Source organism: Pyrus communis, chromosome 13 (genome assembly GCF_963583255.1).
Source record: "Pyrus communis chromosome 13, drPyrComm1.1, whole genome shotgun sequence".
NCBI lineage: Eukaryota > Viridiplantae > Streptophyta > Magnoliopsida > Rosales > Rosaceae > Pyrus > Pyrus communis.
In genome coordinates this window covers 17,071,388-17,090,963 of record NC_084815.1, presented here as the reverse complement: position 1 = coordinate 17,090,963, position 19,576 = coordinate 17,071,388, and the positions used below count along the sequence as shown (strand labels likewise).

At 36.3% G+C, this 19,576-nt stretch overlaps 1 protein-coding gene across 1 annotated transcript; it reads right to left on the bottom strand.

Moving 5' to 3' along the window:
- Positions 1–6,019: 6,019 nt before the first annotated feature.
- On the bottom strand, positions 6,020–8,813 carry LOC137713085 (uncharacterized). The gene is made up of 8 exons (XM_068452336.1): positions 8,714–8,813; positions 7,516–7,675; positions 7,316–7,421; positions 7,148–7,230; positions 6,872–6,935; positions 6,657–6,774; positions 6,401–6,555; positions 6,020–6,260 (listed from the first exon to the last, which is right to left on the bottom strand). Exons 2-8 carry the CDS (start codon positions 7,638–7,640, stop codon positions 6,183–6,185), a joined length of 729 nt encoding a protein of 242 aa, XP_068308437.1. The 5' UTR covers positions 7,641–7,675; positions 8,714–8,813; the 3' UTR covers positions 6,020–6,182.
- Positions 8,814–19,576: the final 10,763 nt, after the last annotated feature.

Genomic DNA, 19,576 nt, shown 5'->3' with positions numbered 1-19,576 from the left:
AATCCAAGTCCATGCCATCATACGAATTCCATCAACCATTCTAGTGGAGCCAGTAACTCCGATGACGACACAACTGCTTCGACGAGCATAGTAAAATCCCAACGTAGGAAAAAATTCATCGGGGCAAGTCGCCCTTAGAAAGAGTATAAGCATCGATTCCAAAATGCAACGATCATACTTCCAAGCCAAGAAGTAAATGCGGCTTTGGCTCCGTTCAAACCAACACTTCATCGCACGTTCGACTCATAGACCTCTTGTTTAAAGTCTGCAATAAGCTTTTCATGGAACTGATCCCAAGTCCAGTAACACTTCGACTAGGGTAAGTGTTCGTGAAGCTCTAGGAGCAATGTATTTGTGCCTTAAAACTCATTATGCGCACTCGAATGACTTTTGGTGAAAAACTAACTTTTTGAAATTAATTTCAATGTACAGCCAATTAGAAACAAAAGGCTAAGGTACCGAAGATCGTTATGTCAAATTTTCATAATTTTTTACACAATCAATCCTTCCAGTTTTTTGAAGGAAGACAGTTAAAGCTGCATTCTCTCATGACCTGCATAGCTGTGAAAACGAAGATTTTGAAGCCTTCTTAACTTTCCAAGTGATGTACCATATTGGGCTAGAAAGCTAAGAAGTGGAGATACAATGTTAATATTTTTTCAGAATTTTTCAGCAGATAGAACGGTCTTAAATCTGGCATACAAAGCAGCTGAACAACAAGACAACCTAACCATCACATCGCAGCAGCACTGTCAACTTGACAGATTAAACTGTACATGCTCAGAAAAAACTGGGTTTTGTACCATACACCATCTCGAAGATACAAATGTCATATTTTTGTAGAATTACACGGAATGCAATTTCGAGCTACGTGGAAAATGTTATCTCCGATTTACCACTTATAGCGCATATTGAAATTCTATGCAGAACTCCTCAAGTTCTTCATCTGAACATATATCAAACGATGCGCAATAGGCTACAACAACCTATGGGTCCAAGACACAACAATGATTAAGTTAACGGCTAACCTAAGGATTTCAGCCAACACAAGTCCACTTCGACAAGCTAAAAACAAAGTCACTCGCAAAACATTGAGTGACAACTCCACACTTGTTCTCTTCCATAGCTGGTTTGTAATGGAAAATGACATAGGCATACAATATGGAGTAGAAGAAAAAGTTTATGAATCTGAAATGACTCCTACATCACATGGTCATTATGGATCCGGATTCCTACACATAAACAATTCCGAACGACATTGGTACTCTTACTTTTAAACCATCCAGTGTAAGTCAAGTCGGAGTAAGTGCGCCTTCATATTCCAGTTATGGACTAAACAACTCTGATTGAAATAAGCTGAAAACAAACGAACCCATGTGGCACCACATTTTGTTGGGCTTCAGGTAAGATTTATTTGTTTCGCAAGACATGGAAGCCTGATCCAGTTGGGGATCAAGCAGGTTGCCTATATTCTTGGAGATTCCTACAATTTAGGAATTGGCAAGCGCAACAAATGATCTTAATATTCAGGTCGATCCTGCAACTCCCGAATGCTTCATGGAGAATGAATAAGTGTGGTAATTAAGCTTAGACAACATGTCATTGTCTACAATCTAAAGTGCAAGTATTAGTTAATCTGAAGGACACGAGAAGTGTGTTTGCAACTTCGGATCACCCACGCATATTTCCAAAATGGAATGTAAGCATGGAACAAAAACAACTCCAGCACGAAGTAAAAGATAATCAACAAACTGCCTATGCACATGAGTTCACTTTGCGAACTAAACTGGAATTCCTCAAACATAATTGGACAACGAGGCTTATATTGTTGGAAATCTACGTATGTCAACTTTCCATAGAATTTTACGGCTTTTGGTTCCAGTCCTTAACGAGGAATATATTGTTGTTTTGTTACAGACAAAACAATTAGTGATTTTTTGCGGATTTGCATAGTTCACATTTTCTTATTCGAACTCTCATGAGGAAGACAACTTGAAGGCCCATCCAATGGGTGAACAACCTTGGTAGAAATCATGGTAGCTCTTTAAGAGGTCAATACTTTTAATTATTTAATTGTATACATGATTAAATGTAAAATTTTACATGCTTTAAAAACTCTCAAACAAGACTGGGGCCTGGAATCATAAGATTCATAACGTGCCACTTGCATGAGCTAAACTCTAATTTAAATTAGCCTCAATTATGTATGGCTCCTCTGATCAGCCTCGAACTGATTCCAATCTGGTTTTATCAATCGATCATAAGCAAGACAACTTGGTCAAGAAATAACATCCAATGCAATGACTTAGGCACCTAGCATGGGCCTATCTTTTTTGACCCTCGTGTGACTTTGTTTGTTATTTCTTACACCATTCTTTGCGGTACAGGAAACTCTTTAATTAGTTTTTAGGGCATAACTCCAACAATCTTATCCTAGATCCTTTCCTAGATAACCTTCTAGTTTAATAGGGATTACTCTCCCTACAAGGACTTTCAAGATCTCTATAAATACTTTAGCCTAGGTATGTATCAAGGACTTCTACCTCTCTCTGATCATTATCTCTACTAGGATTGATATTCTCTACCATACACATCTCTTATATACGTCACCATCTACGTGAAGATTGGATAAACATCTCTAAAGCCTGCCAAGCTAAGGCACCATCATCAAAGATGTATTCTGATGTAGCACACACCACACATACATACTACTTTCGTAGAACTACACTAGTGATTTGATTCTTTTTCACCAGAAATATATAGGTAGTTGGATCTGGATTTAGTCAAATCCTCCAATAACCCATTTCTCCTCTTGCCGGAGCTCATAAGTAATTTTGATTGGATTTTGTCTCCGTCCGTGGAAGGGCACAAATTTGGTTCCAACAAAAGGTGTGTGAGAGGTAAAAAGAGATGTGTGGATAACACCATTTATGTTATTTTTGCATTATTTTAGCCAATAAATAGAAATAGTGTGCAGAGTCATCCAAATTCTTTTAATGAGATCGTGTGGTTGGGACTTACGCAACCTCAAGGCAAACACTCTTGAAAGAACCTTCTCCTTCGCAAACCGAAGACGTTCGTCATCGTCGCCGAAAAGCCAATCAGAGCTTCAATCAACCCCCATCATGAAAGCAAGAAAGCATTGGGCAATTAATAGACTAGGTTTACCAATTGGTTTTTTTGGATGGGTTCAACGATTTTTCTTTCCAAATTTATAAGCTAAGCAAGCTATAAGAGGGACAAATTTTATAGATTTTTTTGACTAAATCAGGCATTTGAATGGGTTTAGGATGTAACCCATATTTTGGGTTTTCACTTTACCTTGTATACAAGAATTAACCAATCGAAAGGCTCCAACAAGGTGACAATTGGTGGACTGAATAAAACCCACTTATGACCAACTGAATTCACATTAGGCGGTGTGGGCCTTATGGCACCAAACACCTTTCACTTTTGCTAAGGAATAGAGTTCGATCTGTGTTGACATTTGTCTATGAAACGTGGTTCGATGTCATCATTTTGCAAGATCCCAATAGCTACAGTATATGCAAATGCATCATTAATGATCATCTCTTTCCTATTCTAAAGTGCATCCAAGCAAGCATAGTGGACTCAAATCTTTTGATTCTCAAGAGACGGTTCTGTCTCATCCAAGGCACTACCATAGTCTAGAATACCTCATGCATTGCAAAAAAAAAAGACAACGATTTAGCTAGGATTAGGTTGTGCCAATTTTTTTTCTCTTTTTATGAGGGTGTGAATCATTCAAACTTACTAGTTTGCTTCGCTTCTAGGGCTGGGTAGCTAATTGGTTGGCTGTCAATGTACTAGCACGTCCATTAGGTGCGGTTGTCCCAGATGAAATACAATGGGGTACGACACACCTTTCTGGCATGCAGCTTTGACACCCTCTTGGCATGTCAATCCTTACAGACACGTTTACAACTGATATATGTGATATCATCACTCTTGCTAGATAATTAAAAGCGTCTGGCTTTGAAGATCTAGAATACGTCGTAATTTCATTTCACATTATGTTGTATACGGATCGAGATGAGACATAGTGGGAACGAACCACGCTAATTCATACTGTTCATCATCAACATTGACGTTCTTTCATCTCCCTAACGGTAGGAAGACTACCTCATCAAAGTGAGGATCCGTAAATCTAGTGATAAGGAGACTGCCTGTCAAGGGCTTTAATGGAGAATAATCGAAGGTGAAACATAATCGGCAAAGATTCTCAACCTTATTTGCAGGCCCATTTTGGTATGTTGTGGCAGCAATATAAGCACACAAATGGCATACCGAAACATGCGTAAATGTGAGACTTTAATCTTTTATCTAGTAACCAACTAGAACGATAATTAATGTTGGGTAGTGATGGGTTGTAGGTGAACAAGTATTGCTACATGTAAAATTGCATAGCCCCACACAAAAATCGGAAGCTTAGTGCACAAGACCAAGGTCCGAGCAATCAATTAAAGGCGCTTTATGAACATTTTTGCAAGACCATTCTAGGTGTGAACATAGGGAACAAGATGTTCAACTTCGATATCTTTAGACATGCAATAGTCATGCAAAGTCTTTGACATAAATTCTCCGACATTATCCAGTTGAATCGACTTTATCGGATAATTAGGGTGGTGAGCCATCAGCTTAACAATCTATGCCATGATCTTCGCAGAGGCAGCAATGCCTGTGGACAATAGACAAACATGTGACCAACGTGTCGATGTAGTAGTTGAATTGGTCCTACAGATATCTCCTTGAATCCTTTGGACGAAAGCAAAAGGGTCGGCATCAATACTTGTTGGAGATGGTCTTGTGATTAATTGTCCCAAGGAGTAAGCTTGACATGGCACATTTAAATGTACAATCTTATTTTTAGTAGGAGGATGCCCTTTTGTAACTTTGAGGATTCGGTGCATCATATCCCGACCCGGATGTCCTAGATGATCGTGTCAAAGCTTAAGAACTTGCAGGTTTTCCACCTTAGGGCTGGCCACATAGTGGACCTTAGCGGTTCAGATGGTTATTAGGTACAACCCATTTAGAAGTCGCTCTATCTTTTTTATACGCTTAGTGCCATTATAAGAAGTAATATAAACATATTCCACTCCTCTTTCTTCGGTGGTTTTGTCTTAATAGCCATTTTCTTTAATATCTTTAAAGTTGAAAAGCATTCTACTAGAAATGTGGAGAATATAATGCTTCATTTATGGTAAACACCATATTTTATGTATGAAGTTGGTGAAGTACTTGCATTCACGCAAGATGGTATGCGTTGTAGCATTATCAACTAGCTAACTAACTTCCCCACTAGACATATGATTACAAAGACACCGTTCTTGACTCAATCTTCCCTCCAGAGAGACAATTAGTCCTGATAACGTGTTGAAGGAAAATTTGTATGGTGAGGGTAAAGAGGGGACAACAAGAGGGAGAAAGAGAACTCGGGGTTGTGAATCACACTCTTCCTCATAGCCCTATACCTTTATTTATACTAATTAGGTTGGCTTTAGTTGCCTCACAAAGAATATAGGTCATAAAGGATTAGATATCCCAAATTCTATTTTTAATTTTACACAATCACATTCCTAAACAATATTAACTACAACGTAGTAGAGTTTGCTCCATAAATATAGCTTTTATTCAATTAGGGTGAATACCTGGTGCTTCTTACTGTCAAATTAAAGGCGACTTAGAATCCGCACGAATATAGGATTCCATGTGCCCACCTTTAACATTATTGAACTATTACAGTTAAAATGAAAAATTTTCTCAATTTTTTTTACTATATAACTTTTCGTATTTCGTTTTACGTGTCAATCAATCCGTGGATTTGACACCGAACAATATACAGATAAACATGGATAAACCCCAACAAAACCCATTGCCACCCATTTATGGAGGAAAGAGACAATGATATGCATTCAAACAAAGTAAATGAAAAGGCAACACGTAATGGTAATCACTTGAGGAAGAAGAATACGGGCATCCAATATCAGTAATAACATTGCTGCTTCAATTAGATTCTGTTATTAATTCTTATATGGTAAGTACGTCAGAAAATATGAACCAGTTTTATAACATCAGAGTCAGACGAACTAATGTAAGTATGGGTTTTACATTTCTACCTATCTACAACTTGCTGCTCCTAAACTGTCTAATTTTGCATCTCACGAGTCCTTTGGATCTGTGGCATCTGAACCCTCCAATTCGCAGTCCGTTCGTAACGCTGACAACCACGAGTCCACCTGAGAAAACGCGAGAACTTAATCGTATAATTGATAATACGGACAATTTGGCAGTAGGAAAAAAGAACGCAAGAAATCAACATAGAATGAAGGCATAGCTTTAAGAACACTACACCAAAACAAAGAAAAAACTGGCGTACCTGCGCCTTAGAAGCGCTTGAGCACTCGAATCGCAGTCCTTGACTAGTTAAGATACAAAATGCATGCCGAGTTCCTTCATCGTCTCGTGTAAAGCTGGGCAAGGGGCTTACTTCAACAATATCAGCTAATAGGGTGGAGTCTTGAGGACTCAAATCTGGAAGAAGAAGGAGCTCATCAGCGGTCAGAATATGTTCAAGTCCGCATGGGAAGAATGACGCTAGGACATCAGGGGACTATGATTCATTGAATATTTACCCGTGGAAAACAAGTAGAAGAAAATGCACGGCCCTTGCAAGACAACAAAGCGAGGAAGCCAGTCATCAACGTCAGTATCATCAAGAGGGGGAGGTTCTCCTGGTAGTGGTTTCCACCTCTATCAAATCGAAAAGAGAGAATATAAGCAAACCATAATTGGCATTATGCACTAAGTACATGCTCAAAGTAAAAATTGACTAGGGGGTGGTCATTACAGTTCGGATGTACAAATAGCCAGAGAGACGAGCAGATCGCAAAATTTGATCAACATGTTCCAATCTGCATAAAACATAAGCAGTTCATGATTGATATGACGAGGACATAATTTCAGTTCAAAGCCTATCCTAAAAGGGAAACAAATTCTGGTCCACTAACACAAAGTGATATAAGACCTCAGCTAAAAACTGAAAATGTTCAAAAGCATTATAACTATCATGTAGTGTGCAAAGACGCAAATCACATGTAATGGTAAAAGTATCAAATTCCCGTACTGAGCTTTCAAGTGCGCTTCCTTCTCTTCTAAATCAGCAAGATCCGTTCGAAGTGATTCTAGTTCCACAGCAGTTAGCTCAACCTGACAGTTAAAACAATTCTAGCTGTTAGGGACATGGAATTTTCAGAGGACTCAATCGAGGAACTGAAAGAGTTACTGAATCAACCTTTTCTTCCCCATCTGTGCTAGACCCCCACGGCAGTCCCCGCAGACTAAAGAATTTCAACATGTATGCTTCACTTCTTAATTTTCGCCTACTCCACGAACGGGACCTATGCTACACCAGATAGCTTTAATTTGAATGACCTTATTCTTAAATTTTTATTTTTTCTTGTTCTTTTATTTTCTCCAAAGAAAAAGAAATACCTCAGATAGTTATCAGTTCTTGGTCGCAAGATAAAAGAAGCTACGTCTTGAAAAGAGTCTATATTGAGTTCGGATGCTTTAAAATGATCTGGGACGATCTTTATATTTCCAAGTCCATCATCCATGAAGCTTACGTACACTTCTAGGAGTGAGTGCAGACCTGTGTTCATACCATGTTAATGAGAATCGATAATCAACACGTATAGAATGACAAACTGTAAATTATTATACAATAAATTATTCATCCAACCACAGCATCATATATGTATATATATAGATTCTATGAAGATCAATGGCAGAGAAATATGGTTGTGGATCTCATGTAATTAACTATCTTGTGAAATGGGAATCCTAGTTTTCGATCCTAGAGTAGAAATAAGTTATCTTGCCAAAACCTTGAGATAACATCAAAGAATTTTCATGTGAGGAATACCTTTTTTCTGCAACAAATACAACTTAGACCAAAAGAACAAAGCCTCGTACTAACTACTTTGATTCACCACAGAAATCCTTATTTCGCCTTCTGACCGGCGTCATCTTTACCAACAGCTATCCTTTTTAACTATTTCTCCTTTTCAATGTCTTAACCTTGAACTTCTAATAACCACCAAAACATCTGCTCTGATCACTCACACTAAATCACATGAGATCCATAGCTATATGTTGCTCTGCAAGTCTGCATCCCCATGTTTTTTTTTTCAGACATTTAATGCAGAAAAACAAAAAGCATATTAATTAACACTTGAAAAATTGAAATACACCGAAAGCAGGTCTTAACAACTTGGATTTAATCACGCGAACTCAATTCAACACAAATTAATTAAAAAACGCATAATTCTCCACTGAATGATTTGTGAAACTACCAAAAGCTGAGATATTAAAACATGGGGAAAGAAGTAAAAGCAAGAAAAATACATGATTTGAAGAGCAAAAAAAAACACAGCAAGAATCTGCTAAACCAAATCTAATCAAAAGAATCATCATGTTCCAAATAAATCTAATCAAAATCAATCAACATAACAATTCCACCAAAAAGAGCAAGATTAAAACTTACTTGAATTTGATCGACTGAGTATACAGCATACATACCAAGCAAATTGCAGCATAAAAACAAAGAAATACTTTGGACACAGATAATTGTATTTATTTTATGTAGAAACTAAAAGCTATGGGCACAGAGAGGGAATCGTAGCCGTACAAGGAGAGTTTAACAGGAAGACAAGGAAGCTGATGGGAGGTCGGAGGGTCCTTGACCCCTCGTGTTCATGGGAAAACGTTTGATCCCATTCGGTGTTGACTATTTGGTAACATAAGAAGTTCAGCTTTAGATGTGATATGACTGTTTTACCCCCGCCGGGACCATGTGATGTTCTACTTGGTTTGCAAATGGATAGATGAACACAACCTTAATGATGATTATATTCCAAACTTTGTAATTATCATGTCTGAAGTGTGATTACCCACCTAGCATTTGTTGGATATAATTTCTTTTATATTTTATTCCCTAATTGGCCGAGCGCCATCGTTGTTTTATAACCAAATCCCATGTCAATTGTTTTTTTGTGTTTTGGGGAATCATCGATTTGAATAATTGATTATGTTGAATCAAGGTGAATATCTAACCATCATGAAATTTGTTTTGGACGTGTTTACTTATTCATAATCAAAATTAAAATAAGGAGTTAAGTTTTTATCACAGATTACTCATGCGTTTATAAACACTAGTGGTTGAGAGTGAAAAAACGAGTGTGACTTAGTACAACATATAAGTTAAGAGTGTTGTTATTCCCGTGCCAATATCATATCTTCCCACTCACCTTTTAATGAGAATTTTAATTACAAGTTTTTCTATTTGTAAAATGACCGATAAGGACCTTAAAAGCTATATAATAATAATATGTTGGATGCCAAAAGGTAATAGGAGCTCGAAACTTACATTGAGTTGTGATATGTATGGACAATATGTAACTTGAATTTGCAAAAAAGACGAGGCATGAGGATAGGAGGAATTTTGGAACGAAAAAGTGTGGATACCCTTTTCAATTAAGGGGTAAGAAGCTAGCAAATGATGATGATTGAATATTAATGACAGCTATTGGAGTGCATAATAACGGCAACAGAGCATTTGAAATGTCATTCATTTGCTGATAGATTATCGTCGAAGGAGATTTCGGTGTTGGGGAAATAACATTTTAATTTTTTAGAAATAATAGTGGATGAGAAAATAGCATATTGAAGCTTATTTTAAGAATAATAGTAGGTTGAGAAATAACATTTTAATTTTTTATCTTTTCATGGTGAGTGAGAATATAATGTGGGTAGAGAAATATGACACTTAGGTGGGTCTAGCAGCTTTAAATTAAACCCTTAATTTGGAGAAATTGGACTTTTGGTGGGAGATGTGTTCAGAATCGACTCCCTCAAATTCAATACATTATCATCCGATCACTAAACACAAAGAATGAAATCATTTCAAAGGCAAGAAAATTCCTTGATTTATACGACGCCTCACAACCATCGAGATTGGACTCCACAACTACAACATCTACACTTTACATGACCTCTTTGCACTAGCTTGCACTAACTTCTTCCACAGTTATATAACAAAAAATTTATAATTTTATCTCATTGGGATGACAGAAAATAACTTACGTGAAATTGATTTATCATCATCGTGATGTTCCTGTCTAATAATTATAATGTACTGTAAATTTGTCTCTACAACGTGATGTCTCGGTAACAGTTTGGAACAGAATTCACATTCTTTCCACTAGAAAATGATGTCACCAATATTAGAGTATATAGATAAGGCAGTTAGAATTGTAAGATTCGGATAAGTTAGTTAGGTGATATCCATCTATATAGCAATAGTTTGTAATCAGAAAATCAATCAAGAAAATACAAGTGAGAAATCATTCTCTTTCTCTCTCTAAGTTTCCTCTGTTTTCTCCTTCTTCTTCTATAATCTCTCTGTTCTCTTCTTCCTGCATAATGGTTAACATGGTATCAGAGCCATTAAAGCTTGATCAGCTTCTTCGATCCTTTCTTTTGCTTCCGCTACACGAAATTCTTTCTTCTTCTGTAACCATCTTCTTCGATTCTTTCTTTTGTTGCTGATCGAGGTGTGCAGGTAGCCTTTGATGGTTGACTCGTTCACTGCTAGGATTATCCGAGTTGGCTCGCTTGGCATCTTCATTGTGGTAATTGAGTCGACTTGCTGGCCAATTCAAACTACACTCGCTCTCTCTCTCTCTCTCTCTCTCTCTCTCTCTCTGATAAAGTGGGTAGCTAAGGGAAGACTTGCTTTGTTTTGTGGGTTCGCAGCTGTAAGCCCAATTCTTCATTCATCGCTTTGAAAGATTGTGCACACCAGGTGTTTGAGCCTTTTCCTCAGAAAGATTTCTTTACAATTTTCCAAAATGGTAACTGCGAATCAACTTCAAATCTTGCAGTCACCGATCACTACATTGATTTCATCCGTTTCCATGTCTGTTACTGTGAAACTGGATGAGAACAACTATCTACAATGGTATTTTCAGATGCAGTTGAGGCTTGAAGTCCATGGACTTATGGGGTTTGTTGACGGATCAAATCTCTATCTTGCTCAGTTTTCTTCTACTTCTTCAGGGGATTCAGAGGTAACGTTTGGTACTTCATCTTCAAGAATTGAAAATGTTGAGTACAAAGTCTGGAAAATGTATGATCATTCCTTGATGTTGTTAATTACTGACACACTTTCTTCATTTGATATTTCCTATGTGATTGGTAGCAAGAGTTCTCAAAAGATGTGAGTTCGTATTCAAAACCAGTTTTTCTTCCCAAGTACAAAAACTAGTATAATCAAATTACAAAATGATTTTTACAACATTAAGAAGGGATCAAATTCAATTTCCCAGTATCTTCAAAGAATTAAATAAGCAAAGGATGGACTTTTTATTCTTGGTGTCACATTTGCTGATGAAGACTTTGTGATCATTGCGTTGAATGGACTCTCTCCAAAATACAACACATTTAAATGTGTACTCAGAGGGTGTGAGAGTATCATTTCACTCAAGGACTTTTGTTCATAATTGCTCACTGAGGAAGCCATTTTGGATTGTGCTCTTGTTGAATGTGAGAAAAAAAGGTTCTTTCTTTCCTCTCTTTAGCTTTCAATTTCATGCTGGCTTCAATGGTGGTTACCATGCTCAATCCAATTCTAGTTCATGCCAGTCAAGCTATAGTAATAATGTTGATAGTTATAATGGAATTCTTGGCTCACTTCCTTCATATCCTAGTTTTCTGTCACGTGCAATTACTACATGTCAAACTTGTTCATATAAGGATCATCTTGTTGCCCATTGTTCTACTCAAACTACTAACTCATCTATTACACAAGATTCAAACTTGCCGGATCAACTTTGAGTTTCTGATTCAATGGATTCAATTGAGACGGACTCTGTTATGGTCAATTCTTTATCTCATTACCTTGAATCTTCCCTGCCACTTAATTTCGCAACGGGAGCTTCTATCAGTGCTTCAAAGTAGAACGATCGTGATGAAATGTTTTTAGATGATGTAGAAAAACAAGTTTTGGAATGTATTGACAAGGAAAGTGCAAACTCTCAGTTGATTTCAGTGGATTTACAATCGTGTATTCAAGTGACATTTCCAGTTCTTAACTCTAACAACAAGGTGAAAATTGGTGTTCCTACTCAAACTGTTGTACATGAGTTCCGAAGATTTTATGTACTTCGGTTATGCAATGGTGGAAGTATATGTGATACTCAGTTAGGCTACCATATGAGAATTTTCGACAAAGGTGGAGGCCCCACGTTTTTGTTCAGAAGCATTTATCTTGGATATACTTTGAGAATGATTTCTTCTTTCTTAATTGTTGGGTTACTGGGCTGGCTTTTACAGTTTGAGTTGGAATTTCTTATTGCTATAATTAGATTACTTGTGCATTTGGTTGGAAGAATTCAATCAATCTTTTATGACGTATCAAAATCTATTCTCATGATGGTCATCTGTTAAGAAGCTTATTGGTTTAGTTTGTCTCTTCTTCCTAGCAATTGCTGACGTTCTTACCAAAGGCCTGAGTTCACCATTGTTCAACACTCACTGCAACAATCTCATGCTTGGACCCCCATGAGCTTGCGGGGGGATGTTAGAGTATATAGATAAGGCAATTAGGATTGTTGGAATTGTAAGATTCGGATAAGTCAGTTAGGTGATATCCATCTATATAGCAATAGTTTGTAACCAGAAATTCAATCAAGAAAATATAAGTGAGAAATCATTTTGTTTCTCTCTCTAAGTTTCCTCTGTTTTCCCTTTCTATTTCTATAATCTCTTTGTTCTCTTCATCTTGCATAATGATTAAGAATCAGTCAGGTCATCAATCTAAACATCCCAAAATTACACTCATACAGAGCATCGTATGAATTTTTCACCTCTTCTTTCAAAATACCCAAAATTACATTCAAATCCAAACATGTAGATACATTAGCTTTCTAAACTAAGCTAACATCCTCCTCCTCATTTGAAAAATAATTATAAATGCAGATTTAGGGAGTCTAGGAACCGTATCAGGATTTTGCTACCTTCCACAAGGCCACAACATGAATCTCAACCGTTAGAGGGTGCTAAAACACTATCAATGTTCTTGATCCAGATATGTATACCCTTCCACTCCAAAGGCTCCAACCAAATATGTATTAGATTCGCCAAGCAATTATGAAACCATATTTTTTTTGTCTGCAAAACAGTTATACACCCTTTCATCGCTCAATTTTTTTTGAATTATTAATTGTCTATCAAACACAATGCTTTAAAAGGCTCACCTCAGGGCGCGCCTAGGTGCCTTGTGAGGCTGGGCTTGAGGGTTGCGGCCTCTGTTTTGAGGGAGTGGGTGAAAGGCGGCGGAAGGCGTCGCCGGAGCCGCCTAGGTGCTCCTTAAGGGTTTTTATTTTATTTTTACTCCTAAACTCAAAATTTGGGTATGGTTTTAACTGCCTCATACATCTTCCTTGCACTATCATCTCTCTGCTTTTTTTTTTTTTTTATTTTTTTTTTTATATAATGGATGTGTGTGCTGTTTGCGTGCATTGTTATATATGTGCTCATTATGCTTTTCATCCTCTATTATATACATGTGTGTGTGTATATGTATTTATAATATATGTGTATGCTCAGGGTGATTATTGATTAATATCTTCTTCTTTTTTAATGTAATATATGTGTACGCTCAGTGTATATATTAGAAAATTTAGGTCTCGTGAGGCTTCGCCTCACGCCTAGGTTGGGCTATCCCTCGGACACCTCGCCCACGCCTCACGCTTTTAATGCATTGATCAAACATGATTGCCTATTCTCCTAAAACTCAAAACTGTTCACTAGATTTCTTTATCATAGTCAATTAGAAATTATGCAGTGCTGATAGTCAATTCAGATTCTTCATTTACGGTTGCTCAGTATGCATCTATGAGTGTGTTACATTTTTCATCGACTAACACTGATGAATTTTGCTGCATATCCTTGAAATGTTTGGATACTTAACTGATAAATTGTTGAACTCCTTCATTTCTATTCCTTTATGAATGGTTCAATGGATACCACTTATTGGTTGATGAGATAATCTACCAAAAGAGTAGGGAGTTAAATGCAGAATAAAGAATTCTAATATCGAACACTTTAGTTCACTTTGTACAATTTTGACCATCTGTAAAAGATCTTCCAATACCGAGGTTCGATTTCCAGATGCATGCAGAGGTTCGAATTCCAAATTTCCTTTTTTCTATCTATTTTTAAAATGTATCACACCGGTTCTAATTTTTATTGAAAGGTCGCGTTTATTTTTGAACAGCTTGGTAGAGAAGGGTACAAATACATTAACAAGATAGAAGACACCTCAACAACCCAAAGAAGATAAATGAACAACTCTTAATGTTGTGACCATCTTTTGTATGTAAATAAGATAATCTATCCTATGTAAATATTATGTACATACACATCAAGTACTATCTTTTGCATGTAAATAGAACTATCTACCAATCTTTTGTTTGTTAATAGTATGCACGTACACATCAAGTATCTTTTGAATGTAAATAGTACTAAATATACGATTTTCAATCTTGTAGCATCGCGCCCACATCTCTTGCTTGTTATAAGCCTAAATACCTTATCGCTCTCATTAGTTGATTGAAGCTGTAAAACAATGGCTTCTAGCATGGCTATTCCAAGCTTTCAAGGGCCTCTTCTTAAATCCAATTTTCTTGGGAGAAGTGATCTCTCGAATCCAGCTTATAGATGCCATCAACTCACCCCCTAAGACCCTCTGCCAAATTTAATTTATCCGAAATCTTGCTAGGCAAAGGGCTCTGCAATGGCGGAGCAGGTTTACTACAAGAGCTTAAAAGAGATGTCGAAGAGGAAGAAGCATCAGCATGGGTTGCCGCCGAAACAGGAAGAAAAACCAGAAAGTTCTGCAAGAACTGCAATTGAAAGTGTTCAAGAAGATGGTTTGGATTAGGGCTAGGTTCGGTTAGCAAACCGTGCCAAATTCCTTGTGCCACCTGCCAGCCATATACACATAATTACTGAAAATCATTTACCGCTAGCCAACCGTCTTCTTGTGGTTGCCAAAAATCGGTTCAACCAAAATTATTGGTTGGTTCAGTTGGTAATGGCATAACAGGTGGTTGCAAATAAGCTACAAAAACAATAGCTCAAGAACATGCACCGACCCATAAACAACAAACCAGAAAAGAGAAAAAGAAGTTGCTGCCGCTATTTTTCAATTGATGATAAGCCAACATAATGATGACTTAAAAAATTAAAATGGAAATCAGATCAAAACTTAATAAGCCAACAACAATTGTCAGCAAACATAATCCAAATAGTTATAAGTTTACAAACTCAAAAGTCTAAGTAATATAATTGTCTAAATTCAATTGTAGCAACTAATGCATAAACAAAAACTTCAAAAGTATGGTTCTGGTTATAAGATCTCCTTATAACCAAGGAGGTGTGCGTTTAAGAAAAGAAGAAAATTGATAGATCAAGGCTGCTCGAAGTCGTGCAAGAGTTAGGGAAAAAAAAATTGAACAACCCTTATTTTTAAAACCCTAAAACTGAGGAGTCAAACATGTAAAAAATACCTAAAATATCTAAATAGAAAATATCTTTATATATATATATATATATATATTGGTCGGTATGGCATACCGCCGATATACAAAATCCAATACTAAAGCCATGCCATTAATTGTCGGTTTGGTATAATGCCAACCGATTATGATAAAATGCCAAAAATATACCATACCTTTATGAATCGATCAGTATGGTTCGGTCGGTAAATCGGTTTATGGCAAAATTTCCTACCCCTAGTTTGGATAAAGAGTTGATGGGACTTACTGGTGGATTACCTAGTGGTCAATAAATGTGGCACCCAAAACAAGATGCATTCCATGTATGCTAAACAATACGAACTCAGGTGCATAGAAGATGAGGCAGGCTTCGCTCACGGAAAACGAGATGGACTTTTGCCATGCTAAACTCAGGGTGTTACTATTCACCCATTACTATTCATAAACCCCTAAACTCTAAACCTCATCGGCCTTCATCGCTTCTACTTCACCTTGGACCTTCCTGAGGGCACGAGTTTGGGCTTGGGCATGAGTTTGAGCTACGTCTCGTTGTGCCTAAACCATTAATTGATTTATTTTATTATTTATTTATTAATTTTTTTGTTAAATTTTCATTTTTCCCATACCACACCACCAAACTATCATTTTAATGTTCTATAAATTTATATTCAGTGCAAAATGATAAGTTGAGTCATTTTAATTTTTCTTTGATTTCTCTTACCATAATAGCAAATTATCATCTTCGTTGAGGATATCACTACCATGCTAGCAACTTACTCAATCAGACTTGCTAGCTTCATAGCGATCCCCCCTTTTCAATTTTTTTGTTCTTTTTCAGTTTTTTATTTATTAATTTTTCTTTTATTTCTCTTACCATAACAGCAAATTATCATATTCACGTTTTCCAATCAATTTTAAGAACTTTTACAAGATTCATTATAAGCCAAAATTTGAGTCATTCTAATTACACCACATGTTGGAATGTCCTAAATTAATTTTAGAAAACATGTGGTGCACTTAGAATGACTCAAATTTTGGCTTATAATGAATCTTGTAAAAGTTTTTAAAATTGATTAGAAAACGTGAATATGATAATTTGTTGTTATGGTAAGAGAAATAAAAGAAAAATTAATAAATAAAAAACTGAAAAAGAACAAAAAAATTGAAAAGGGGGGATCGCTATGAAGTTAGCAAGTCTAATTGAGTAAGTTGCTAGCATGGTAGTGATATCCTCAACGAAGATCGGTAACGAAGTACCGATATGTCATTTTCTATTTTTTTCTTCCCTCCTTTTTTTTTTTTTTTTTTCCATTGAATTTTTTTCCTATGTTACTTTATTTAGGTTCAAATACCTTTAGATTTAGGTTTAGATTAATTATACAGTAATGCTATTCTTACCATGTTTTTATACCACATTTATATACCACCTTATGTGACATCTGATGTCGACAACCACATCATTTAAATTAATTAGAATTTAATTTAAATTAAAAACCATTTAATAAACAAATAATTAAAAAAAAAAACCAGAATTAAAAGAACGCGAAACTTGGCAAGAATAGCAGCAAAAACAATGCAAGTGTTGCGCAAGTGCTGCCATCTAGGTCAAGGAGAATCTTTGACAAATTGTGGTTTGTGAGGAAGGGGCATGTAGAGAACAAGAGCTCGGAGACATCCGGGAGTTCTCATAGTCCAACTTCAAATGTTCCTGGTGATTCAAAGTTAGTTTCAAGACACCAGAGGCATACCATCTCCTAAATCGGGGTTTCAGGGCTGATCGGAATTGAATGAGTTTGGAAAATTCCACTGCAAGTGTACGACAAGGTTCATTAGTAAAAACGATAGATGCGTACCAATAATCCAATTTTTTTTTGGGGGGGGGGGGGGGGTGCATGAACCTTGCCATATGAGATTTAATTTAGATTGTGGTGGATTTGACTGACTTGAAAAAAATGGTGTGAAAAGACTGGCGTAGAAGAAGAAACGGGAGAAGGAGTAGGATTGAACGGGGAAGGAAAGAGAAGACTCCTCATATGCCACAATCACCATTTAATTCTAGCTTTTTTTTTTAATTATTGTTTATTAAATGGTTTTTAATTTAAATTAAATTTTGATTAATTTAAATGATGTGGTTGTCCACATTAGATGCCACATAAGGTGGTATATAAATGTGGTATAAAAACATAGTAAGAATAGCATTATTGCTAATTATATCCTTGTTTTCGAATTTTTTGACATGGATTACAAGAAGATTTTTACCAAAAATACGTTTTGTAGAACTAGGAGTTCATCCCGCAAACCTCAAAGTAATGCCCATCATTTTTTTCTTCTTGGCGCCAAAATCTTGCCCGATGAATAAAAGTTTGCTCTCCGAATACTTTCCGTCTCGTAAAGGTTTTATGTAAACCGTAATGTTGACCAGATTTCCTCTACAAACTGAATATTTCGTTGGGTAAAGATCTTTTAACCAATGAAAAGAGGTTCGGCGCGCAAGCTGTTGTAGGGCACTTTTGGGCAATCTAGAATTTTCTTCTGCTTACTTTCGCAGTGTATTCGTTACGTGATTAGATTAGTCAATTTAATGATGCTTCTATTAGACCTTAATTCCATGAGGCTGAAGTGATTGAGACCTCATGGTCTATCTGCATTTTTCTTCTGATTGTTGTGGTTGTCTCTATATGGATGCTATGACGGCAGACACTTTTGATAACTTTGATATCTAACTAGTTGTGTCATTGTGGTGTAGTGTGGTGTGGTGTTGCTTTGTTGTGAATGTAATCTAATAATGCATCGTAAATATCGTATCGTTTCTAAAAGAAAAAATCCTAATTAAACATATCCAAGATTTGATTGTAATGATCTATGAAAAGATAAATTAAATCTTACAACTTTGTTTGGTAACATATTTTCATATACTGTGATTCAGCTTTAATACTTATCCCCAGCAGGATATAACTTAATTCTTCCTTTTTTACTTCTCTTAATAAAACCAAAAAACTAATATAATTATTTGAATAACTGGAGAGTTTTCCAGTAATATTAGACAGATATCCTTCAATTTTCGTATCAAATAAAATTTAAGGTCTGTAACTTGAGTGGGTAGAGAACGAACCTCGTTTACCCTGTTCAACCTGACCCGCCCCTTTGATCAAGTTAGTACTGAACTCATCATGACAATTGTCAAGTCAAGTCAGCCTCATGCGTCATTAGTTGCAAGACTGTATATCCAAAACGCGTATTAATCGACCAGACGGCAGAACACATGATAATCAACCATATAATTCGTCCAACTGACTAAAGTTTTGAATGTTAACATTGCCTTCTTTCATGGGGTACATGAAAGCCACTCATATTTATTTCAATATTTTAATTTGGTTTTGAAATTTCCACAAGATAAGTTATATACTTTCTTAATTTCCTGCTTCTGTGCATTATCGTATAAAAATACAATTATAGACAAGAGCAAAACATTAGAATAAAAAATGAATGAGCAATACTAGAAAATTTTTAGTTGATAATGATAAATTCGCAAAATGTTACTATTTCACTTTTTTTAATACAAATACATATAAAGAGCTTTGACCACTTCTAAAGTGTTCTGATTTCTTGTCCAACGTTAATTTTACTTAATCATACTTCGGGGTCCCATTAGTACTCATAAGACAGTCTACCACCTGTGCTTGGCCAAACCACACAATCAAGACTTATCTTTACCCAATTAACACTCCATAGCTTCTCCAGGTTCTCTATATATACACTTTCCTACCCTAACATGTTGCATAACTCTCTCTCTCTCTCTCTCTCTCTCTCTCTCTCTCTCTCTCTCTCTCTCGTAACAATGTTGAACTCTTTGCTTTCTTTCTTCAATAAGATCAAACCGATAGATAACATGCTAGAACTTAGGAAACCCTACGTAAAAAATGTTGTATACA